Genomic DNA, 24,533 nt, shown 5'->3' with positions numbered 1-24,533 from the left:
TCAGCCATTTCACCAAAGTGACTCTGGAAACTGATTTTCCCAACTTGGGTTCTGAAAAAGACAGGAACAATTGGTCAGATTTTTGGAAAGATTTTGTCCTAAGTAGAACCGTAATTGTCTATGTATATCCAATAAATACAAACAATATTCTCCTTTATTAGAAAAGTTTGAGAAGGAAAACTGGCAGGTTGATTAATATTTGACTCAGACAACCTTGGCTAGAAAGGACGGGTTAGTCCGAAGAGATATTCTCTCTTTGTGGGAAGACTATGTAAGGATGTTTTACGAACAAAGCCTGTAATTCTGATATTCTTCTCGCCGAGGTAATGGCTACCAAGAATAAAGTCTTCCAAGACAAGAATTTTATATTGCAAGTGGCAGCAGGATCAAAATGGATGACAAGTCAAAAGTTTATTGTATTAGCATCAAATTCCAAGGTTCAATGGGCTCTTTGAAGGGTGGTTTTATATACCAGACTCCTTTCAAGAAAGTTTTACAGAGATGGTGAGATATTAAAGAGGAATAGTGGAAACCATTATGGAATTTTGAGATAGCTGCTAAATGGATCCAGATCGTAGAAGCTGAAGCTCCTGAATGGAGTAAGGTTGGTAAATACTCCCAACACTGAATTAATGGGAGCTAGAAAGGGGTCCAGTCCCCTTTCAAAACACAAATCTGTTCCATTAATTTTCCTGGTGGGCGGTTTATGGGAAGCCAGTAGTATTTTTTGTACAGGGGAAGATAGGTTACTTTGCCTGGCAATTACCGGAAGTGGAGGTATCAAGCTGTCAGCTCAAGGCTCAATGGGTTTGGATGAATCAACCCCTGTGGGTGTGACAGTAGTCCTGGAGTTGGATCCAGAGTCCACGGGTGGTAAACCAGGTGAGGCCAAAGGAAAGGAAACCAGACTTGTCAGGGCCGATAGGGTGCAATGAGGATTACTTTGCTTCTCAACTGAAGTCCTTTCTTTAGAAATTGTGGAATGAGAGGAAAGAGAATGAAGGCATAAAGTAGTCCCAGGGGCCAACAGTGTACTAGAGCATCCCACAGGGACTCCCCCTGAGGGGGGATTAGGGCAAAGTAGCAGGTGCATTTGTGGTTTATGGGAGACGTGAATAGATTGCAACAAGGCTGACCCCAGTGACGGAAAATTTCTGTTGCTACTTTGGGATTGAGACAGACCACTAGTGAGGCAGGAGAATGCATCTGTTCCTTTTCTCCTCAATCATGTTGGAGTTCCCAGGAATGTGCATTGCTACCAGAAAGCAGTTGGAGGCTATCGCCTATTGCCATATTCTCATGTCCTGACACACCGGGTAGATCTGGTTCTCCCCTGTTTGTAGATACACCAGACGACCGACGTGTGAATGGATAGCAATTGAACCTGACAAGAAGACAGATTGGTATGCAAGTTAACCTCTAAGAGGGACCAAGTGCCTTGGACTGTCTTTCCCTGAAAATGCCCCACCTCCCCACCCCATCAGGGATGCGTCAGAGGTCACTACAGCCTTGGGCTGAGAGAATGAGAAGGGATGACTCCATAGTTCCATTTCTGGCTTCATTCACCAAATCAGATCCTGCTTGCAGCAGTTAGTTATGCAGATTGGGTGGGACATAGACATAGAATGTGTTGTAGGGACCATTGTGATGCTAGGAGCCATTGTAGTAATCTCATATGGAGTCTTGCTAGGGGAACTATAGTGATTGTTGCTGCCATTGATCCTAACAGTTGAAGGACGGAACGAAGGACCTGGGAGAAAGTATAGCTCAGAGTCAATATCTTAGTCTGTGAAGCCTGTGGAGAGGAAGACAAACAAGGCAAGATGTTGTGTCAAATGTTGTTCCTATGAATTCTAGGCTTTGAATAGGTACTAGTTTTGATTTTTCTTCATTTACTGAGATCCGTAAGAGCCGTGCTAGCTGCAGAGTGTAGTGTAAGGCGAGAAGCAGTAGATGCTTGGTGGGGGTGGTAAGGAGCCAGTATAGTCTAGATATGGAAACACCCAGAAGCCTTGTAGTCTCAACTGAGCAGTTACTACTGCCATACATTTGGTGAACAAACTAGGGGGCTGTGGAGAGACCCAAAGGGCAGTGCTCGAAATTGGTAGTGATTGGCTTCCAGCCGGAAACTTAGACAGCTTGAGCATTTGACCATTTTTATACGGTAATACGCATCCTGGAGATCTATTGAGCACATCATAGTCTTTTTCCAGAAATTGGAGGATAGACTGAACCGTGACCACCCAGAATTTGGTCTGTCTGATGAACTTGTTTAGTATAATGAGCGCCAAAACTGGTCCCCAGTCCCCTGTCTTTTTTGGCACTAAAAAGAACCTTGAGTAAAATCCAGATTCTATCTGGACTGGTGGGACTGTTTTGGATGACTCTTTTGGAGCAACTTTCAAATTTCTTGTGCTGCTACATCCCTCTGACTGGGAGGAACACCAGGGATTCACCTTTGCGGCCTTGGATAAAGATCGAAGGGGATGTGATAACCTGTGGTAATTATCGTCTGCACATAAGAATCTGTACACAGTATCATCCCCCCGACTGCTTCCAGAGGCAAGCAATCAGGCCGCTCTTCAGGAATACTGGTAGGGCTGTCCAGAAAAGGAATCTCTGGACCTCTGTTTACATGGACCCCCTCTGCCTCGGGGGGGGGGGGTCTTCCTGATGGGATTCCCCCCTCTACCCCAGGGAGAAAACTTGCCACGTATGTCATAGAAAGCATCTTGGGATTACTTGAACTACATCTTTCCACTTCTCTGATTCCTAGTGTAGGATCGTTGGCGAGTGGAAAAATGTATACCCACAGCAGATAGGTTCTTGCTGTCCTTCTCATACCTGGCTAGTGTCTAACTTTTGGACCAAAGATAGAGGAAGGATCAATGGGAGCACTGACAAAAGGAAGACTTGAAAAGGTTTGTAAAGTCGCACAAGCGCATCCAGGCATGATGTCTCATGACAACTCCTGCACCCACTGATGTGGCCACCCCTTTGGTTGTATGTGCAATCAACTGCATGGACGAGTTAGATATGGATTCCAGGGTGGCAAGATGTGAGACAACTTTGTCACGTATCTCAGACACCGCTCCTGCTAAGGTTCCTGAGAGTTCTGTTCTCTAGTCCTTTGGAGACTGGTAAAATGTGCCAAGTAATTCAATGACCATATGGCAAAGATCGTTGAAGCATAAACCCGCTTCCCTAGTCTGTCCATCTGACACTCCCTGTTTGGAGGAGGAACAGCTGAACTCTCCTCTGCCAGTTCTTTCCTTGTGGCTGCTGCCACCACCATAGCATCTACTGCCAAGCCTTTGGACCAATGGGGGTGATCCTCTGGGGGGACAGTATTCTGTCCAGTCTCCAGTGGATTGGCTCAATTGCGTCAGGGACATTCCAGGCGCACTGCATGATGAGCTTGACCAACTCATCTGCAGGCAGGGTCACACAGGAAGTACAGGGTCGGGCACAGAAATATTGCAAAAATACAGATTCCTCCGAGGAAGGGTTAGTGAACTTCCAGTCACCCTTCTGTTTCAAGATCTCCAGTATATCTCCAAAGGAGAAATCTTCAGGGGGCAATTGTGGGGATCCTTCCCACTCATCTTAATCTGTATCTTCAGTGAAAGATTCCTCAGGAAAATCAATGTGTCTCCTCTTACATGATCTCTTACAAGTTGAATCTTCAGGGGGGGGGGGGGTCTGAAGAGGACTCCTGAAGAGGACTCCTAAGAGAGAGGGCACCCTGTGGTAGGGTATCTTGTTGCTCCCATGCCTGATGTCTCAGAGTAGTGGACTGTGGCAGCTGCAAACCAAAGGACAAGTGACATTCCAGCACTGAAGGAGCCAACTGGGAGCCTGCTGAGGCAAGTGCCCTCTCTATCATCTGAAAGATAGGCCTGCCCGAAGAGGGATGGGAGCCAGGAACTGAGAAAGACAACCTCAGAACCAGGGTCACACCCCACTCCTAACCCACCTCTACAGAAGGAGCCACGAGAGGACTCAGAACTGCCAGGAGCAACCAGAACCATAGATCGTGCTGTAGAAAAAAGAATTGGTGCCCTACTAGGGATCAGTGTGCTGACAGACCAGTCACGATCTCGAGGGTGGGTCAGCTCCGACTGAGCCGTGGTCCACAGGGTAGGTTCCGGAAACATAGTAAGCTCTACCAGTGGAACTGAAGAAGCTGGCACAGGGATAGGCATTAGCACTGAGGGCTCCAAGGCCAGTGGGGAGGTTGAAGTCTGTGGAGAAAAGCCTTCTGTTCCTAGATGGAGTTGGGATGCCTTTGGCCACTAGGAGCCGATCCACAAGTCTCACTACATTAAGCTCAGAAAGGCTCCTGGTGAAATGGGTTGATATCCCCAATGGAGACTGAGGTTGGTCAAGGAATGTACTTGGCTGCTATCCAAAAAAGGGGTCAACGGACAGGGAATATCAGGTTATGGCAAGTGTTTCTACCTTCAGTACCGTGGTCGGAAGACCAGAAGGTTGTGATTGGGGGGGGGGGGTGACCAGTTTTAAGGGAGAAGCCATTGCTGGTGCAGAAAGAGGGTCTGTGGTACTGTGGAAAGTGTCAGTACTGTGGGAATAGTAGTTTTCGGTTCAGTAATAAAAGGACAGCACTATGGTTGCAGTTTTAGGCTCCTGTGCTAAGGTACATGTTGAAGTCATCTTGGCATGTTTAGTTTTCAGTTCCATATGAACCTGGGCCTTAGCAGCATTTAAATCCAGGGACTGAGGAGACGATGGAACGGAATGGCTCCTCTTCTTAGTCTCTTTTTTAGGAGGGGTTGAGATCTCCACCTCAGATAAAACCTCCGAAAAAGGTGTTTACAAGAGACCCTTTAAGGTTAGATTGTTTTTGCACTCAATTAAGATGTGGGCACTAAAGCCCTTACAGAGCATAGTCGAACCGAGGTTGAATCTTAACCAATGGAATATACGCAGGAGATGCCCATTGGTGTTTGGCATCTTCCTTCCACATTTGTCACACTGTTTAAATCTAGTAGTACCCTTCGGGTCAGCCATTATCAAGAATACAGATAAGAACAATCAAACAGCAATTAAACAGTAATTGAACACTGAAATATCCTGTTACGCAACTAGGGATATAGACAAGCACATACGCACACAAACAAGCACACACACAGATTTGTTTTAATAATTTACCAACAATGTAATTAGAAATATACCCAAAGTGTAAAGGGAAGGGAGAAGAAAATACCAACGATGGTATTTAGAATATCAAAAGCTAAGGAAGGGAGGGGTCTGTACTAACAATGGTACGAAGAAACACCAATAAGATAAAAAAAGAGGAGAAAATTTCACACACAGAAAAAGGAATTATATGCAACTATAAACAAGAAAAGGAAGGATTAAAGAAGAATACAAGACTAAATTTGAAACATTGAGAAAAAACAGAACACTTAGCTTGAGAGCTGGCTGACATGTCTTGAGGAGTGGGGCACTATGGTAACCTTAGAGTTTCTGGCTGGTGTGAGCTAGTATATTGGTAGAGTCGGTTCCGAGGATGGAACCAAAACCCATACATCACAAATGAATGATGATTAACATCAGATCTTTAGATACTGGTTTGCTTAATCTGGTACGGGAGCAAGACATAGCTAGCCAGGATTTCCTACAATCTTGGTTCTATAAAGCTAAAGACAAACTTGTCTATGTACATCCAAAAGGTGCAACATATACTCCCCCTTTGTTTGAAAAATTGGGTAAGAAAACTGAAGATTAATGAACTGGTTTATATTCAACTCAGAAGCTACCTTACGTAAAACGGACGAGTTTGTTCATAATGACAGCTTGTCTTTTTTGTTCACACAAAAACAGGAAAGATGGCTTTGAAAACAGAGCATGAAGTTCAGACGCTCTTGCATCTGATGTAATGGCAATTAGAAAAATGTTTTTCCAAGATAAAAATTTAGTCTGCTTTGACTAAAGGTTCAAAGGGAGATTAAGACCTGAAGCATTGTATTTATGTATTTAAATCCCAAGGAGGAGTAGGATCTTTTTAAAACAGAGATCTAAGCAAAATCTTTCCTTGAGAAAGGCCTTGCATAATTTTAGAAGCCAAGACAGTTATTTTAGCCCAGGTGAAAATTAGAAATAGCAACCAACTAAACTAATAGTTGAGAAAGTAGTTCCTTCGTTGAAAATTGAAACTAAAAATTCAAGCTGCTCAAAAAGGCTCTAGATCTTTGCCAAGGGCCCAAAGGGCAAATTTCCATTTACTCTTGCAAAGCTTTCTAGCAGAAGCATTATGGGAATGCAACAAAATATGACTGACTGGGGAGGAGAACCATCTAGCAATCATTGGAACTGGAGAAACCATGCGGTCAACTTGAGACCTGTTACGCCTGGATGACTCATGTCTGTCAGGTGAAAAAGAAGGTCTAAGTTAGATCCAGAATCCAGGGTGGATGTGGAAGATGAGGCCAGAGGAATGGGAACCAAATCTGATGAGGCCAGAAATGGGCAAATGAGAATAATCATGGTCTTCAACTGAAGAGTTTTCTGAAGAAACTTGGGGAATTAGTGGCAAGGGTGAACATGTATAAAGGAAACCCGGGTGACCAAATCGTTAACTAGAGCCTCTCTGCGATGGAGACATCACAGAAAAGAACTTGCTGCACTTTTTTTTTTGCGGTTAGAAACAAATAGATTGCAGAATTGCTGGCCCCACTGATAGAAGAATTTCTTCTGTCACACTGATGTTAAGAGACCACTTGAGGGAGCAGAGTTGATCTGCTTAGTTTGTCTGCAATCACACTGGATTTCCCTGGAATATGCTTTGCTATTAGAAAGTAATTGGAAGAGATCACCCATTACCATACTCTCATAGCTTCAAAGAGGGTAAGATTTTGTTCCCCCTTTTTGTTGATGTACCAAACTACCAACATATTGTCTGTCTGCATTGCACTTTTCCTGGATGGAAGAATGTATGAAAGGCCTCCAACACTAGTGCACCTCTCATTTCCAGGACACTGACATGCATCACTGCCTATTTGGGCAACCATGAACCTTGGAATGTCCTTACCAAGTAGGGGCACCTGTAGTCACAGTGGCCTTGGGTAAAGTAACAAAGCCTTCACAGAGCCGATTAGAATTAATCCATCTTTTACACACTTCAGAAACCTTGACTGACATGCATAATGGACCCAGTCTATTCTCTTATGGAAAATGACCAATGGGACAAGGGTGATAGCTGCTGCCATGGAACCTCAAGTCTGTAGTATAAGCTGGGCTGGAAAAGATTAATTCTTGTTGTCTGGACTTACACAACTGAAGCAAGTAGTCACGTGCCTGTCGTAGTCCAGACCTAGTTGGGGCAGTAAGGAACCAGTTTTCTAGATATGGGAACACCTGGAATCCCAGCAGTCTTAACTAAGCGGCTGCTACCATTGACACACATTTGGTGAACACCCTGGGGGCTGCGGTGAGACCAAATAGCAGTGCTCTGAACTGGTAATAACTGGCACCTAGCCAAAGTGTGGGGATCTCCTAGAGCGCCTGTTCATTTTGATATGATAGATCTAGCACATCTAACAGTAGTTTTGCAGCAGAGGCAAAATGGAGTGAACTGTGATCATCCGAAACTTTGTATACTGAACACACTGATTTAACTTGCTGGGATCCAGAATTGGTGGTCTAAGTCCCCTGTCTTTTGGCACCAAGGAGAATCTAAGTTCCAGACCTTCTCTGGTCTGGGGGGACATCTTGGATGACTTTTTCCTAGCAGCTTTATTTCTACAGATGTTGCTTCCTTTTGACTGGGTGGAAGAGGATTTTTCTCAACTGTGGGAAGGGCAAGGGAAAATGGTATACTATAACCTCTGGATATGAAACTCTGCACCCAGAAGTTTTTGTGACAGATAGCCACACTCTCTGGTGTACAGATAAATGACCTCCGGCTACCTCCAGTGAGGGACAGTCAGGCCTCCACTCAGAAGCGTTGATGGATCCTGAAAAAAATTCTAAAGCACTGGTTCTGCAGACCACCTCTGCTGCATGGATGTAGTCTTCTATTCGAGTTCCCCCTCTGCCCCTGGGGGAACTATTTCCACATGAATCCTGGAAAGGATCCTAGGATTTCTTAAACCACATCTTTCTACAACCTCGCTGGTTCCTACAGGGATAGAAACACCCCTCCCCCCAGTAGACAGGGTCTTTGCTTCTTGTTCACACCTGAAGAGAATGTCCTTAAACTGGGGGCCAAACAGGAAAAAATGGTGCACTGAAGACAGATGGTTCTGCAAAATCACAAACTGCATCCAGGCATGTCTTTTGATGGCCATGCCTGAACAAGACACTCATGCGGTACCTTCCACAGCATGACAGATCAACCTCATGGATGCACTTGAAACAGAATGGAGGATGGCCATTTGTGAGGAGATTGTTTTCATCCTCTGACACGGGCCCAGAAAAACATTTGGCAAGCTCCTTGATCAAAGCTATTTGCAGTCTCATAAAATGTACCATGTAATTCAGCAATCTAAGGGCAAAGGTTGAAGCATATATACTCTTCCCAAATCTGTCCAATACCATAGACTAGTAGGGAGTTGGAGAGAAGAACTCTGTTCTGCTAGTCCATTATTTATAGCTACAGCCACAACCATGGAGCCAACTAGTACTCCTTTGCCCCATTGTGCAAAGTGTTTAGGAGGGGACAGAATGTTACCCTTTTTCGGTACTGGCTCAGTGTCCATTCTTTCTATGCCCACTGAGACTAGGTTAATGAGCTCATCAGCTGAGGAAGGGGATCACCAAGTAGTAGATGGGCTAGACCCAAAAGCCTACAAGAACACCAATTCCTCATGGGAAGGGGTGTCATAAGACCAACTCTTTGAGGAGTTCTAGTACATCTCCAAGGGAGACATTATCAGGTGATGATATGGGGGACCCCTCCCCCTCACCAGTCAGTGTCCTCCGAGAGAGAGATTCTTGGGGCAGAATCCAATTGTCTCCTCTTACAAGGGACTTCCTCAGTGGGATGTTCTGAGGAAGTGTTGAAAGAGAATGTCCTGACAGACAAGCTAGAGGCTTGTCTGGGTTGGCTATCCCAGTGGAAGGGATGGTAGATGTTCAGAGCAAAGAACAGTATGAGGCAGGTTGTCTCTTCTCTAGCCAAGAAGAAAATCATCTCCACAACCTCAAAGACAGAACGCCTAGGGAAAACAAAAGTTGACTGCTCTGAAGATGGAACCTCTCAGGATCAATGGCTCCTGTAACCCCTACAACACTCCGAGGAGTGAGTGGGACCTGAGCTATCCAGTGCCTAGGCTCAGAGGAGAAACGCTGGAAGTTTCAGAGTCTACTCCAAACACACAGATGTGGCACTGATGCTTCAGCTCCAAAGTACTCTGTGCTAGTCAGCTCAGGAGCCATCGGACTCAGAGCAAGTAAGTCTTCAGATGAAGTAGACACTCCCACGGATCTTGGATGCAAAGGCCCAGAAACAAATGGTCAGATCAGAGAAGGAAATTCCATAGGGGAAGTGGACAGATGTCTCACTTGCCCAGATGGTGTCAGAGCCAGGAGAACCCCCCCCCCCCATATCTGTATCTGTGCTCTGAGGAACTTCATTATCATCCTGTCCACATCTGACTGAAAAACTTCTGGAGGATCAAAGAGAAGCTGTATTGGTGGAAGGCCTAAAGTGCCTTTAAGGCAACCTGCTAGGAAGGGAGAAGGAAGCCTTTATGAAATGAGGTCTGGTAAATGTAGCAGAGTACTGATCCGAGAAGACTTTTTTTTTAACTCAGATTGGAAACCAATGAATCTGACTTTTTATGGACCTTAGCATGAGACTCCATTGAAGGAGCCAAAGTCAATACTGAAAATAGTTCTGGAGACTTTTTGGGACTTCTTATCTTTAGGCAAAGAGTCAGTCTTACTTTTGTCTGTCTTTGAGGGGCTTTGAGTCCCAGCAACCAAAGACAATGTAGAAAGTAAAAGACCTCGCAAAACTGACTTGTTCCTGTGATCTGTTAAGGTTTTGGTGTTAAAACTGGGAGCAGATCGTGTAGCCCATAAAGAGATGTGCTGGACCTAGACAGTATACTCATCCCCTGTTGACATCCAAATTGGGAACCTTGTGCCCAAAGGAAATATATTTTTGAACTTCAGAGGGTTTCTCTGACATCTTAGCAAAAAAGTCAGAGAGAATCAACAACCAACTTGCTAGGCAAAACTGCTCTAAAAAAGGAGAGAATGTAAGTAGAAAGGACAGAAAAATTACCAGCAATGGTAGAAAGGGTAATCAGTACAGAGAAACACCTATACCAAGAAAAGTACCAAACAGTAGCTGAAAAACAGAAAATAACCTGATTTACTAAATTATAGGGAGATGAAAAGTAAAAGGAAAAAACTGATTCACTACACAGGAGATGGATAACTAATCCACATCCAATACCTAATGGCAGCAAATGAGATCTGAGGTGCATTAGGTTGGTGGGGTGTTATGGGTAAAGGGAGAAGCTCAAGAGTTCTAGGATCAGATGATCAGGTAGAAATGGACAAGTCGGATAAGAGTTTTGTATCTGAACCCATCAGTTGATGAATGAATGAAAATGACAACATTAGATCTAAAAGGCAAGCCGGGAGGGACAGTTTTGAGTGAGACAGTGAAGGTCTGAAAAAAGATTGGGCACTGTGGTGCATTAATGACGGTGCAACATGGGGAAGTTCATTGCCAAAATGTTCTAATGCCTGTGGGCCTTAGCCTATTATGGGGGGTGGGCGCCCTTTTACAAGACACAGAGCTGTAATGTCTTTTAGCCTTCCACAGAAAAATTAAGGTAGATGCCCTGCTTTAAGTTGCCATTAGAACTTGTACAATACTACAAACTCTGAAAGTGTTTAGCACTGCCAAAACAGTCTTTGAAGAACAAGCTCATGGCAAAATGGCAAGACCACTCTAAACAATGCTCAGTGCACTCTTTACAGCTTAGATACCATTAGGGTTACTGACAAGGTCATGAGATTCTATATCATAATGGTATATGGATGCTCAGCTGAAGAGATCAAAACCAAGAGACATGCTTATGGCTAGATCCCTGTCTGTACTGTACATTACTGCAAATCCCTCAAGATAAATCTCAGCAGTTGGTATTCTGTCATGCCATTTTAGAACACAGCATGTCATGAAAGTCTTTACAGTCTGAAGTCATGGATATTACTTACCCTTTCACCCTCGTTTGGGTTTTTGTCTGGGTGATACTTCAGTGCCAGCTTTCGATACGCCTTTTTTATTTCATCGGGAGAAGCAGTTGGTTCAACACCCAAAATATCATAATAACCTCTCTCTTTCACCATCTTTCCTCTGTAAAGGCAACAACAAGCAGTGAAATACAAAAATGCATCTCGTAACAAAAAAAAAAAAAACGACCCAAACACGGTCAGAGAAACTCCAATTTAAATGACACAACGAAGAAAATAAGTCCCATAAACTTGACCAAGTGCTTTCACCATTCATAGAAGGCTTCTTCAGGGTAATATGGGATACAAACAACTTGATTTAAATAGTATGATGTAAGCAAAACTGAGTAAATACAACATCACATTCAAATGATTTTTTAAAAAAAAAAACTCATGGTTACTAAAAACAAGTAAACATAAAATTTCTTCAAGCAGATCACACATGCACTTCTACAGATTATATAACCATATAAATTAAAAAAATATACATGTATAAAGAGTATATTTGTTATACAGCAAATGTGCAATAAATATGCCTTAAATAACCCTTGCCCTTTGTTTTAATATTGGCAAAATTGCTATGTTGTCGTTCAAACCTGGGGGGGAGGTGGTGGCATTAAGCCAAAGTTGCCATTTAATCTCCATATTTTCTACTTTTAATTTATCATCACCTTCCCTTTCACATGGCAATACCTTATCTCTAAACAAAACAAATAAATTTGTTAAATTTAGTACAAGTTGTACTATGAATATATAGGGCATTGTGCAGATTCTTAGATTTGATTGCCCTTACATATTTCACTATTCTGTCTCTTAATCTATTTATAGTCTTTCCCACATAGAAACTGTAACAGCTGGTGCATGAAGCAACATACACTAACATAGTAGTGTTGCAACTGCACCTTCCTGGGAAGATAAGATACGATCATATCCATAAACAGAGACATAAGGGCCATTGTTATTGTACCTGCAAAATTTACATGCTCCACACTTATACATTGTGGACCTTCGTTGGTTCAATTTTGTATCTTCAAGAATGTTTTTAATATTTCTACCTCTGCTGTAAATAACCTTTAGCTTGTATCCCAAAATATTTTTACTAGTTTCACTGAGACCATCTGCCAAGTGTTGTTAATAGCTGTCAATATGGGTAATACCTCAGGATCAGAACACTAACATTGTTTGTCTCATTGTTTGAGGACTTCTTCACAATTTCAGAACACAGCATAAGCTGAAATACAGTATTCCTCTTAAGTACCTCATGCCTAACTTTCAATAATAGTTTTAGGGGGTAGCCCCTTCTAAGAACATCCCTACTAGTTTATATAGCCAATTTTTAAAAATTATAATTATCATTCAAGTCTTGACAATCTAACCATCTGACCCTTAATTCCCTTCTTTTGATGAAAGGGGTGACAACTGTCAAAGTGTAAAACAGAATTGGAAAGTTTTCTTTCTATGTCTATTACTGTGTAATACTCCCCTTTCCTTGGTCAAATGGATGTCAAGAAAGTTGGTTTCAACTGGATGCCATAACTAGTAAACTTAAGGAACAAAGTAGTGTTGTTCAAAAAATCCACAAAATTTGTTGCTTCAAGTTCATTACCTTGCCACAAAAAATCAAAACATCGTCCAAAAACCTGTTGTATAACAGGATCTTGGACATAAATTGGGAAGAAAAAAATAAAAAAAGTTTCTTCCCAATGCAAGAGTACTAGGTTGGCAAACACGGGAGCGCATTTCACTTCCATGGCCACACCTGAAATTTGATGGTATATCTCACCCTCAAAACTAAGAAAAAAGTGTTCTGTAATGTAAGTTCCATAAGGTCTACCAAGGTATTTATCCTTGATTTATCAATCACTTTACTTCTCAAACTTTCACAAAAAAAAAAAAAGTAACTCCTCCTCATGGGGTATAATAGAAAATAAATTTATTACGTTAATAGTAAGAAAGTGTCAGATGCTCCAATAGCTCTAAGCCGATCTAAACAATGCCACGAGTCCCTCAGTATTATGTTCTGCCTCACCCAGAACCTTGGTCATCTCATTCACAAAAGTAGCAAGTGGGTCAGTTTTAGATCCCCTTACTGCAATAAACAGTTGTGAATTTTGGGAATCCCCAAAATTACTGGTGTGACAGGATGTTCTACTGAAAGGAACTTGAACTCATTCTCATCTAGAGCACCCTGAAATAGTGCATCCAGAAGGTGTAGATGGATTTTAGCATAAGCCCTGTTAATCTCATTCTTGGTAACCCTACTGTAAGTGAGGGGGTCATTAAGAATTTCACACATCTTAAACGCATAGTCATAATGAGACATAATGACTAGGCCCCCTTCCTTTGTCAGGTTTCATTAAACACAAGTTGCTATTCCTAGACAAGTAGTATAATGCCTTTCTCTTATTACTAAGATTGTCACGTTCATACTAGTATTTATATCAACTCATTCTCACAGTTTTTCAAATAACATAACATCCACATTATTTTTGGGAGGAAAGAGTTTTCCTCTAATTTTACAACCCCACGGTTGTTAATGTGACCATTGAAAAACAAACTTGAAGTTCAGCTCTCTAGTGAACAATTTCAGACTAGTAAGAGCATCCGCCACATCCAAACAAAAACAAGGAAACGTAAAACATTTACTAAATAAACTGATAAGTATCATTAAGTATTAGTTCACTAAAATTGTAAATTATGAAATCATCTTTTTTAAAGATCACACACCAAACAATCAGCTGGTGTATCACAATACAAAGTAATGTCATAGTCTCTTAAGAGTCACAAACACTACGTTTCTTCCCCCCCCCGGACTCTTGTTGTAATAAACACTGTAGTGGTGATATGCCACACTGTCGATTGCGTGGACCCCCCTTCCAAGTTCTGCAAACGCTCTGACCTCCTGGGTTCGAGATTGATCTAAAAACTATCACTGTCCTCATATGGTGCATCCAAGTCATTAACAAAATTATTAATGACACCATGTCTTGCATCAACTTTGAACCAAATTCACCTTTTTAATGTTGTGGTCTACTGGGTTGGCCTGTTCATTTTGATAGTCGTTATAGCCCCTAATAAGTTTTTTGCATTTAGTATTGATGTTATTTTTAACAAATTTATCTAAATTTTAAAGTATTTGATTTTAAATTATCCAAGTACTCAGAAAAAAGATTGTTTACTATATTCTGATTTAAAGTATTAATTTCTTTTTCCATTTTAGTCAACTTACTTGTATTGTTCCTGATGATAATGTCCAACACAGCCAGCCCCATTTTGTTGAACAATTCCACCAACTCCTGATACGCAGAAGAGCCTATGTCAATTCCCATAGGCAACTTCCATATTCGAAGTCCTTTTGGTTCCTGCTTTAGTGAAAGTGACTTGTTTAAAAAATATTATACAGTTAAAGTGTCCAAAATTGTGTACATGTTTTTTTTCAGTGTCGTTTCAGCTCTGGCCTGTCGTCTCTCTCCTCTTTCAAGCCCGAGAAACAATCCACGGGCATATGTAACCATGCCCCCTTGGCGCTTCCTGTTGATCCAATTGGTCAGTGCTGGTCCCCTCATCCAAACACGGTGTGTGTAAAGTAAAAAGTTCAGCCTGTGTACTAGTTAACGTGGCTGAAGTAGAGAGGTCTGGATTTGAAGTTCTATTTCTTAGTAACAGTACGGTTAACTTTTGTACTGATGAGTTAAGCTCACTGATAACTGCCTCTATAACCACAAAAATGCATCTGACTACAACAATTTACAGCCTTTAATAATAGTCTTATTAAGGGCACATCTACATAATCCATACTGATGCATTTTACCATTCACAGTACAAATTACTCACTGCAGCATCTTCAGTATTTTAAAAGCTCCACGTGAAATAATCATTAAAAAAAAAATTACTCAAAATACTTCTGCATCTGCTGTCAGTTTTCATCCTTCAACTGATGATCTTTGATTTGACAAATCCATCCTCTGCCACTTTTGTCAGACTTTAGGTTCCATAGCTTGAGCTCCTCTCCTTACCCATAAGCATCTTTTCCTCACTTACCTTAGACAGAGATTGTCCCACAGACACCTAACCATAACATGAAAAAAAAAAAAAAAAGTTATACCATTCATTCTCTGAAACACTAACTCGACTAAAGCCAAGGAAGGAAAAGGAAAAAAGGAACCCTGGAGTTCACATATCAAGACTGACAGGGAAAAACCCTCAGGACATACCAGGAGGGTATCAAAAAGCAGGGAGGTTGAAGTGTGGGAAGGTGAAGGATGAGACCAGACAACACAAATGCAGAGCTATGGCGAGTACAAAACTAATATCCGATGCAGTCTTTTTCACCCATTCCTCAACTGATGGGACAGTCCCCCAGCTAGAGTAACCATGAGTGGTCCTCAGGGAAGAATATTCCTCAAGTACAGAGGAGCCATGTGCTGCAATTCCAACATAAGTGTCCAATGTGTGTAATGAGTTACAAAAGTATGAACACTGGACCATGTAGTAGCTACACAAATGTCAACTATAGACACTCTGGACTAAAAGGCAGATAAAGCCGTAGATCTGGTGGATTACGTGGCCAAGATTACTTTAGATATAGTGCTTTGCCCAAATTAGCCTTGGAAAAAGACAGTTGTTCTGACTTTCCAGAATCTTTAGTTCTGTGAATGTAGAATCTGAGTTGTCTAACAATCTAACAAATGAAGCATGTATTCTCTTGTTGGAAAGACAAGACAGGTTAACTGACTGGTTAAGATTTGCCTGACACCACCTTAGGCAGAAGAGTTACCCCAAAAGAATACTTTATTTTTATGAAAATCAGTTAAGGTGACTGGGAAGAAAGCACATGGAGCTCTGATACCGGTTTAGGTGATGTAATGGCGACCAGGAAATGGGTTTTCCCCAAACAAAAACATTAATTCTGCTGTGGCTGTAGGCTCGAAAGGGGGTTGAGTCAAAGCTTGAAGGTAACAGAACCCATACAGGGATGGGGCCCTTAATTGGAGGCCAAAGTATGGGGAGTACACTTAGGAAAAGTCTTACACAACTTCAAAGAAGCTAGAGAAAAAATAAGTTATGTCTTACCATAATGTTCCATCTGTGTTGTAGATCTTTGTTCATTCATTACCATTAGGACCTTGGTTCAGTCCTCAGAACAGATACTGCCATTTCCAAGCTGGCACCAGCCAAAAACTCAGCTAAGACTTACCATAATGCCCCTCTCCTAGTTACTTCAGATTGAGTTTGCCCACCCTTAGATAATAGATGTAATAATAGAAAAAAATAGAAGGCTCTGTCTGAGCAAATACCCTAACCAGGAGTTCCTAAAGTCCACCAGGACTCCAGGCAGGGGGAAGGAGGGCAGGACGTAATGAACGAACAAATATCTACAACACAGATGGAACATTATGGTAAGACATAGCTTCTTTATCTGATGTTGTAAATCTTTGTTTACTCATTACCATTAGGACAGAGTCCTCAACTACTTGAGTCCTGGGTGGCCCTAAGGAAGGATATTCCTGAGCACCACAGAACCAAAAGATGCTAGCCCTCTGGAGACCAAATCCAATTTGTAATGATATAAAAGTATGAGGTCTTGCCCAAATGGCTGCTGTGCAGATATCATCCATAGAGGCTCTGGAATGAAGAAGTAGCCATAGATCTGGTAGAATGAGTCTTTATTCTGGAAGGTAAGGATAGCTTATTCTGTTGGTAGATAAAAGGTAATGACATTTCTAAGCCAGGAGGATAAAGTCACTTTGGAAACAGATTTACTCAATCTGGGTCCTGCAGAGGCCACAAACAACTGAGCTGCTTTCCAGAAAGCTTTAGTCCTGTCCAAATAACGGAGCTGCCGATGCAGATCAAGGGTGTGCAAAAGGTACTCCCTTCTGTTAGAATGCGGAGGGAAGAAAAACCGGCAGGTCAATAGATTGGTTAATGGAAAAGCCAGAAAGGACCTTGGACAAGAAAGAAGGGTCAGTACGAAGGGTCACCCTATACATGTGGAAGATAAAGTAAGTCTCTTGACATTCAAAGCCTGCAGCTCAGATACTAGCCAGAAATGACCTTGGACAAGAAAGAAGGGTCAGTACAAAGGGTCACCATGTGGAAGATAAAGTATGTCTCTTGACATTCAAAGCCTGCAGCTCAGATACTCTTCCCACTGAGGTAAGTGCCACTAGAAGTAAGGTTTTCCATGACAAAAACTGCAAATCACATGGAAAGGCTCAAAAGGAGAACCTACGAGAGACTGGAGTATCAAAGTCAAGTCCCAGGGTTCTAAGGGAGGCTTGACCGGAGGTTTAACATGTAATACTCATTTTAAAAAGAACTTGCATAGGCAGTGTGACATAACTGAAGAATTATCAAGATTATGAAAATTGGCGATAGCTGCTAAATGTACAGTGATTGTCGAAGCTGAAGCTCCTGCATGCAAAACAGTAGTCAGGTATTTTAGGATCTTTTGAATAGGCACAGAGACCGGGTCTAAGTTCTGATCTTTGGCCCAAATAGAGAACCTAATCCATTTACTAGAATAAACGTTCCTAGTGGAAGGTTTGTGTGAAGCCAGAAGAATTTCACGAATAGGAGATGGGATGTCAGGCAGCCTGGCAATCATTGAAGTGAAGGAACCAAACTGTGAGCTTGAGACTGCGCAGGTTTGGATTAATCAGTCCCCGAGGATAACAGGTTTTGGAAATGAACAAGGATCCACGGACTGTGAATCAGATGAGGCCATGGGGAAGACCCAGTGGCCAATCATGCATTAGAGCGTCCCTTGGTGGTTCCCCCTGGGGGGGGGGGGGGTCAAGGAAAAACAGCTTCTGCATTTGTAGTTTAGGGGGGAAGCAAACAGGTCGCAGCAAGGCTTACCCCAGCGTTGGAAGACCCAATCCACTGTTACAGGTTGACAGACCACTCGCGAGGCATCAGGATGTTCTTGCTCAGATTGTCCATAATAAGGTTGGAACTCCCAGGAATGTGTGTTGCTATAAGGAAGCGGTTGGATGCTATCGCACAGTGCCAAATCCTCATGACTTCCCGACACAGGGAGTAAGACCTGGTTCCGCCTTGCTTGTTGATATACCAGACAATCGACATGTTGTCTGACTGAACTGCAATGGTCCCAGAGAGTAGGGACGCATGGAACACTTGCAATGCTAGGAGAACTGCCCTCAGTTCCAGAACATTTATGTGCACATTGGCCTCCATGGGGGGACCAGGTGCCTTGGACATAACATTTCTACCTTGCAACTGTTTGAAAGTAGTAACATGTGGTTGAGTGGGTAAATTAGCAATGACCATTGTGCGGAAGAGCCACTGTAGGATTCTCATGTGCAGTCTCACCAGTGGTACCAACGTAATGCCAGCCGCCATGGAGCCTAAGAGTTGCAGTACAAGACGTGCTGGTACATAGGTCTGAGGAAGAAGGTCTTAGATTTGGTGCGTTATGTTTGAAAACCTCTGAGGGGTGAGAGAAGCTTGACAGAATGTTGTGTTGAAGACGGCTCCAATGAATTCCAGTGTCTTCGCTGGAGACATTGAGATTTGTCCTTGTTAATTGTAATCACCAAGCGGAGAGAGACCTTGAGTGTAAGAAAATTCCTGGTCGGAGCGGTAAGAAGCCAATAGTCTAGATAGGGAAACAACTGAAATACTTGTAGTCAAAGATGAGCTACCACAACTGTCATTCATTTAGTGAACTCTCAATGGGCTGTCGAGAGACCGAATGGCAGTGCCCTGAACTGGTAGTGATTGGCTCCCAGCAGAGAGCGGAGAAACCTCCTGGAGCAGTGATCCATCTTTATGGGGTAGTATGCATCCTGGAGGTCTATGAGCACATCCAGTTATCCCTCCCTAGGAAGGGGAGAATGGACTATATCGTGACCATCCAGAAATTTTGAAGTTTGATAAATTTGTTCAATAGGCTGAGTTCCAGGATTGGTCTACAGTCCCCCTGTCTTTTTTGGCACTGAAAAGAACCTTGAGTAAAACCTGGATCCTGTCTGATCTGGTGGTACTGGTTGGATGGCTCTTTTCCTTAGCAGCTTTTCTATTTCTAAGGCTGCTAATTCCCTCTGATTGGGTGGTACATCAGGGATGGGAGTTAAATCAAATGGTATTTGGTAGCCTCTGGTTATTATTCTCTGCACCCAAACATCGGTAGGTACATCAGGGATGGGAGTTAAATCAAATGGTATTTGGTAGCCTCTGGATATTATTCTCTGCACCCAAACATCGGTAGGAATAAGATGCCAGTCTGGTAGATGCAGCGAAAAAACCTCGACTGCTTCCAGAGGAGAGCAATCAGGCCGCTGCTCAGGAGCGCTGGTAGGCTCTGCCAGAGAAAGAATCTCTAGCACCCTGGTTACAAGGACCCCTCTACCCCGAAAAAGGACATCTTCCATATGAGTTGCCCCCTCTACCTGGGGGGATTGTTCAACACGAGTGTCACGAAAAGGTCCTTGGTATTTCTTGAACCACATTTTCATCCCTTCTGGTTCCTGGAGTAGGACCTCTGGGGGTTGGAAAGGCGTATGTCCACAACAGACAAGGTATTTCCATCTTTCTCACTATGTGTAAGTGTCTCATACTTTGGATCCAAAAACTGCAGATTTGTCGACAGGTGCATTGACGAAGGAAGATTTAAAGGGATCTGCGAAGTCACACAACTGCATCCAAGCATTACGTCTCATGACAACGCCTGATGCAGCAGCTCAAGCTGCCCCCTCAGTGGAGTGAGATATCAAATGCATCGATGAGTTAGAGATGGATTCAAGGGTAGCTAGCTGCGAGACGACAGCATCACGGACCTCATCAGGTAGTACCCCACCCAAAGAGGGAGACATTTCAGAAATTAGGTCTCTTTGGAAGCGAGTAAAGTGTGCCAGACAGAACAGCAACCAAATGATGAATGTCACTGAAGCATAGGTCCATTTCCCTTGTCTGTCCATGGTCCGGGACTCTTTGTTTGGAGGATGGACGGTGGTACTATTTTCTGCCAGTTCCCTCCTAGTGGCCATCGCCACAACCACAGAATCAATTGTCAACTGCTAGAACCAGTGGGGCTGGTCTTCAGGTGTAGATAAAATTTTTGTCTGGCCTCTGAGGGACAGGTTCTACATTGTCCAGGGCCTTCCAGGCACACTGCACAATGATTTTAACAAGGTCATCTGCCGGTGGAGTCACCCAGGAAACAGATGGCCAGGCACGGAAGGCCTGCAGGAGCACACATTCCTCAGAAGAAGGGTTATAGGACGTCCAGTCTCCCCACTGCTTGAGGATTTTGAGAAGGTCTCCGAATGAGAGGTCGTCTGGGGAAGACCGTGGGGACCCTTCCCCCTCATCACAATCAGTGTCTTTGGTGACAGATTCCTCCAGTGAATCAAGGTGCTTCCTCTTGCACCGTTTCTTCCGGGGTGGCCCTCCGGTGGGATCTTCTGAGGACGACTCCGGAGAAGGTGTTCCCTTCAAAGAGAGTTCTTATGACTCCCATGCCCAGGGTCACGAAACAGAGGGTTGGGAAAGGTGCATGCTAGGGGAGGGTTCCAATACTGATGTCAATGGTGCTGACTGAGAGTCTACTACCTGTACAGCAGGCCCATCTGAGGAGGGATGGAAGTTCGGAACTGGGGTCACACCTCACCATGAGGATGAGGAGCTCTGAGAGAACTGGAAGCCGTCAGAGCCGTGGACATAGCGCCAGCAAGAAAACTGGCTCCAGGCCAAGTACCAAGGTATGGATGGTCCAAGTACTGCTTCAGGAGAGCATCAGTTCCACTGGAGCCGATGCAGCAAGGGTGGATTGTGCCGACAGGGAAAACACTGCAGAACCGAGACAGTATGCACTGGAGTGGAAGTATCTTGTCCTTGGCAGGTATTTGAGTTTTGGAGCCGAAGAAACTGTTGGCACTGTGGCTGGAGATGGTGCCAAAGCAGGTACAGTCATCGAAGCTGATATCGGATCCAAGGACAGCACCGGTCAGTAGTGTCAAGGTCCGGAACCAAAATAGGGGTCAATATAATGGATGGCACAGATAGAGAAAGACACAGAAATGGGTGCCGAAGAGGTCTGCGCCAAGGGTGCCGAATCACAGAGCTGACTCTGTTCCGTAACAGACTGAGATGCAGGACCCGAGTGACTCAGTTTGTCCTTATTTTTTTGTTTTTTGGAGGGGGGTGAGACCTCTGAACCAGACACAGCCTCTGAGAAAGGTATCTTGAGTAATCTGTTTTTTCCTTATGTTTTTTGTTCTTCAGAGGGGGAGAGACCTCCGACTCAGATAGAGCCTCCGAAAATGGTGTCTTTTTAAGATAGGTTTATGTTTACATTCTGTCACAGCTTTAATATGATCCACGCCCAAACAGTAGACACAACGAACATGTGTATCTGAATTAGGCATCTTACGTCCACACTTGTCACACTGTTTAAATCCCAACTTGGCTTTGTTGGACATAGTAAGGCAACAAGGCTATCCTATAGAAAAATTAAGGCAGAAAATACCAATTATGTTATTTTAAAAAGATACCACTAGTAAAAAGAAAAGGCCTGTCAAAGACAGGAGAGAGGTACAATGCCAATAAAGGTAAAAAAATTAAATTACCAAGGAAAAGGGTAGAAAATAGATTTAGATTATAGGCGATAGTGAGAAACGTCTAACTTGACTAAAAATTAAATAATTTTGAAGAGAAACTGTTTTAACAATTTTCTACTTAGCTTTGAAACAAATGGCTAGCACGTCTGACTAGGAATGCGGCAAACAAGATCTGAAGCAACTAGGAGAGGGGCATTACGGGTAGGTCTTAGCTGAGAGTTTTTGGCTGGTGCGGGCTTGGAAACGGCCGTATCGGTTCAGAGGATGGAACAGAGGTCCAAATGGTAATGAATAAACAGATTTACAACATCAGATATATACTTTGGTACCTCAGCATGCCTGATAGTGTCCATGGAAATGGCCAAGCCATTTGAATCTCTAGACTTTTACCACTCCAGGGAGCAACCTAGCAACTTAGACAATGCTGCAACCAGGCATGACAAACAGAAATCTGTGCTATCTAGAATAAAAGAACTTACCCCCACATTTCAGTATAGGTTGCTTGTGCCATGCTGCCAATTAGGGGGTAGGCTGCTTGTGTCATACTGCCAATTGGGAGGGCAGTAAGTGCAGAAACTTCTTGACAGGCAGTCTTACACTGCAGTTCTGCCTTTGCCACAGAACGTAAGGTACCTTACTTGATCCTGCAATGAAACTACAACTTTCATCCACTACTGCAGTTACTGGCACTTTCTCTTTATATTTTGTTGCTTCTGTGTTTTGTTGCAAGCTGTGTATCGGATGACTGAGTGGCCATATAGATCAGGCATTTCCACTTCCCTGAATTACTAGTCCACAGTGTTTGGTGGTCCTGCAGTACAAGATCTGCCAATGTTTCAATAACGCAGACTGTCTCCTCTTCGCCACAATCCAACACTGAACCAGAGAGGACATTTAATATGGTCAGTAATGTAAAAACTTACGTCACTTGGCCCCAAAACATTGCTGCGTCAGTTGCATAAATTGACTGCTACCCTAAATCTGGTAGAATAAATATTTTTACTTTAACATATTGCAGTTATAGGGAAATGAGGAGAGATGACCTGTGCTGAATAGTCTGGAGTGTCGGAATGTATTACGCACATAAGAGCTCAAAAGGCAGCACACCCACCTCTGGCGCAAAAATTCCCCATCAGGTAGGTCGTATGCTCATACTATGCTGACACTAGTGCAGCTTAGGTGGAGTGCTGCACTCCTGAGTGGTGTCCTTCAGATGAGTTCGTGACAGCTCCAGTGGATACAAAATATCCCACGACACCTACTGAAGAAAATAGGGGAAGCTCTCGCTCCCCTAGACAAATTTTCATAGTAGTACCCCAGGTCTACAGTAAAGGGATGCCATCAGGACTAACCCGCTTCTCTACAGAAGCGGTTTTTTTTCAAACACTTGTTCTCGTTCTCGCGCATACAGCATAGCTGGGGGCGGCGGGGGACCCACAAACAACGGCAGCCCTTTTCAAATATTCGCATTCTCTCACACACGCAGTAATGCCTAGAAGAAATAAAGACGACCCACAGACACCACTGGTTTAAAAGGACTTTTGAAAAATACCACCTCCTATCATGAGCGTGAAAGCGCAAAATACTTGTTACCTGCTAGGAGCAACCCCAATTTTACAGGTTAACACTCTTAAAACAGTGCACGCCTCTTCGGTGTATGTGTGGATTTAATTCAGTGTTCACGCCGAGAGATTACATGCCAAGACACAGCAGAAGCCACAAGCCCATCTACTTTGCCAGCCCTACACCCAAGAAAACGGAAAAACCGCAGCTAGGCAATATGTCATATTCGTTACAATATAACAGATAATAATTGATGGAGCCAATTTAGTGTTCCTAGCCATGGAAAGGCAAGCATTTCCTATCAAGCTAGTGTTCTTGGGAGACCTCTAACAAAGAATTAACATCTGCTGATTTCAAAGGAAACAAAATTACCAGATCGAGTTTGCATACAATACAGAAACTTCATTTTATATGTTCAGACATATTCCAGTCAAACCATCAACATAAACCCTCAGCATTATAAGTCCGAAATTACACTAAAAACGTTCATGTTATCCTAATCCACACTAAAGTTAATTATACTTTCTTTGTAAGGCACGATCCATTGAAAAATCCCATTAAGAGTACTACAACTATAAACATTTATAAACACAGATATATATATAAACAAAATACTACTCAATTTAAAAAGCAAATTAGTTTACGTAAAAAAGACAAAAATACCACCCAACATATAATAATAAAAATAAAACAACTTACGTTTAAATAAGGACTTTCTGAATTAAAATGATCAAAAGATTATCAGAAGACCCAAAGACTAATGGAAAGCGTGTATTTAGCGATAGCTTAACTGCTCGTACTTTTAAACAACCTAACCTAAAGCGTTTTATGGGACTGCTAATGACCACAACCTCCTCAATATATTGGCTACAGAAATTTCTAGAGAAGCCACCAAATTACTACCGAGTTAACGTCAGGCAATTCCAGAAGCTTCTAGAGTATCAGAAAATCAATGACAGCATATCCCATATGAGCTTTGCTCCGCCTCCCCATCTTCTTTTCAGAGCAGTTTTACTATGTTCATGTGTGTAGTAGTTCCCCTGTATGCTGTTTTAATGTGAACGTCCATCAACAGCCTATCCGTTTGTAGTATCTTGAACATAGGAAGACCAACACTTACTGCAATAAAATACAGGAAACAAATAATTTTATAAGCACAGCGTTGATATT

The 24,533-nt window shown here is 42.9% G+C and overlaps 1 protein-coding gene across 4 annotated transcripts in view; it reads right to left on the bottom strand.

Annotated features, from left to right (window-relative positions):
• The window catches only part of DNAJA4 (DnaJ heat shock protein family (Hsp40) member A4), a 404,528-nt gene extending 380,246 nt beyond the window's left edge, over positions 1-24,282 (bottom strand). The window contains exons 1-2 of one of the 4 annotated variants that reach the window (XM_044077833.1): positions 24,063-24,282; positions 11,200-11,338 (exon numbers count right to left, since the gene is read on the bottom strand). In XM_044077833.1, the coding sequence (XP_043933768.1) occupies positions 11,200-11,331 (132 nt within the window). In that variant the 5' untranslated portion in view covers positions 11,332-11,338; positions 24,063-24,282. Of the gene's footprint in view, positions 1-11,199; positions 11,339-14,443; positions 15,283-22,279; positions 22,963-24,062 lie in introns of those variants that run through there. The other 3 variants (XM_044077832.1, XM_044077835.1, XM_044077836.1) reach the window with 3 other exon arrangements.
• Between the last annotated feature and the right edge of the window lie 251 nt (positions 24,283-24,533).

Source organism: Protopterus annectens, chromosome 7.part0, assembly GCF_019279795.1.
Source record: "Protopterus annectens isolate FY-2018-M chromosome 7.part0, PAN1.0, whole genome shotgun sequence".
Taxonomy (NCBI): Eukaryota; Metazoa; Chordata; order Ceratodontiformes; family Protopteridae; genus Protopterus; species Protopterus annectens.
This window is presented reverse-complemented; position numbering and strand designations above follow the sequence as displayed.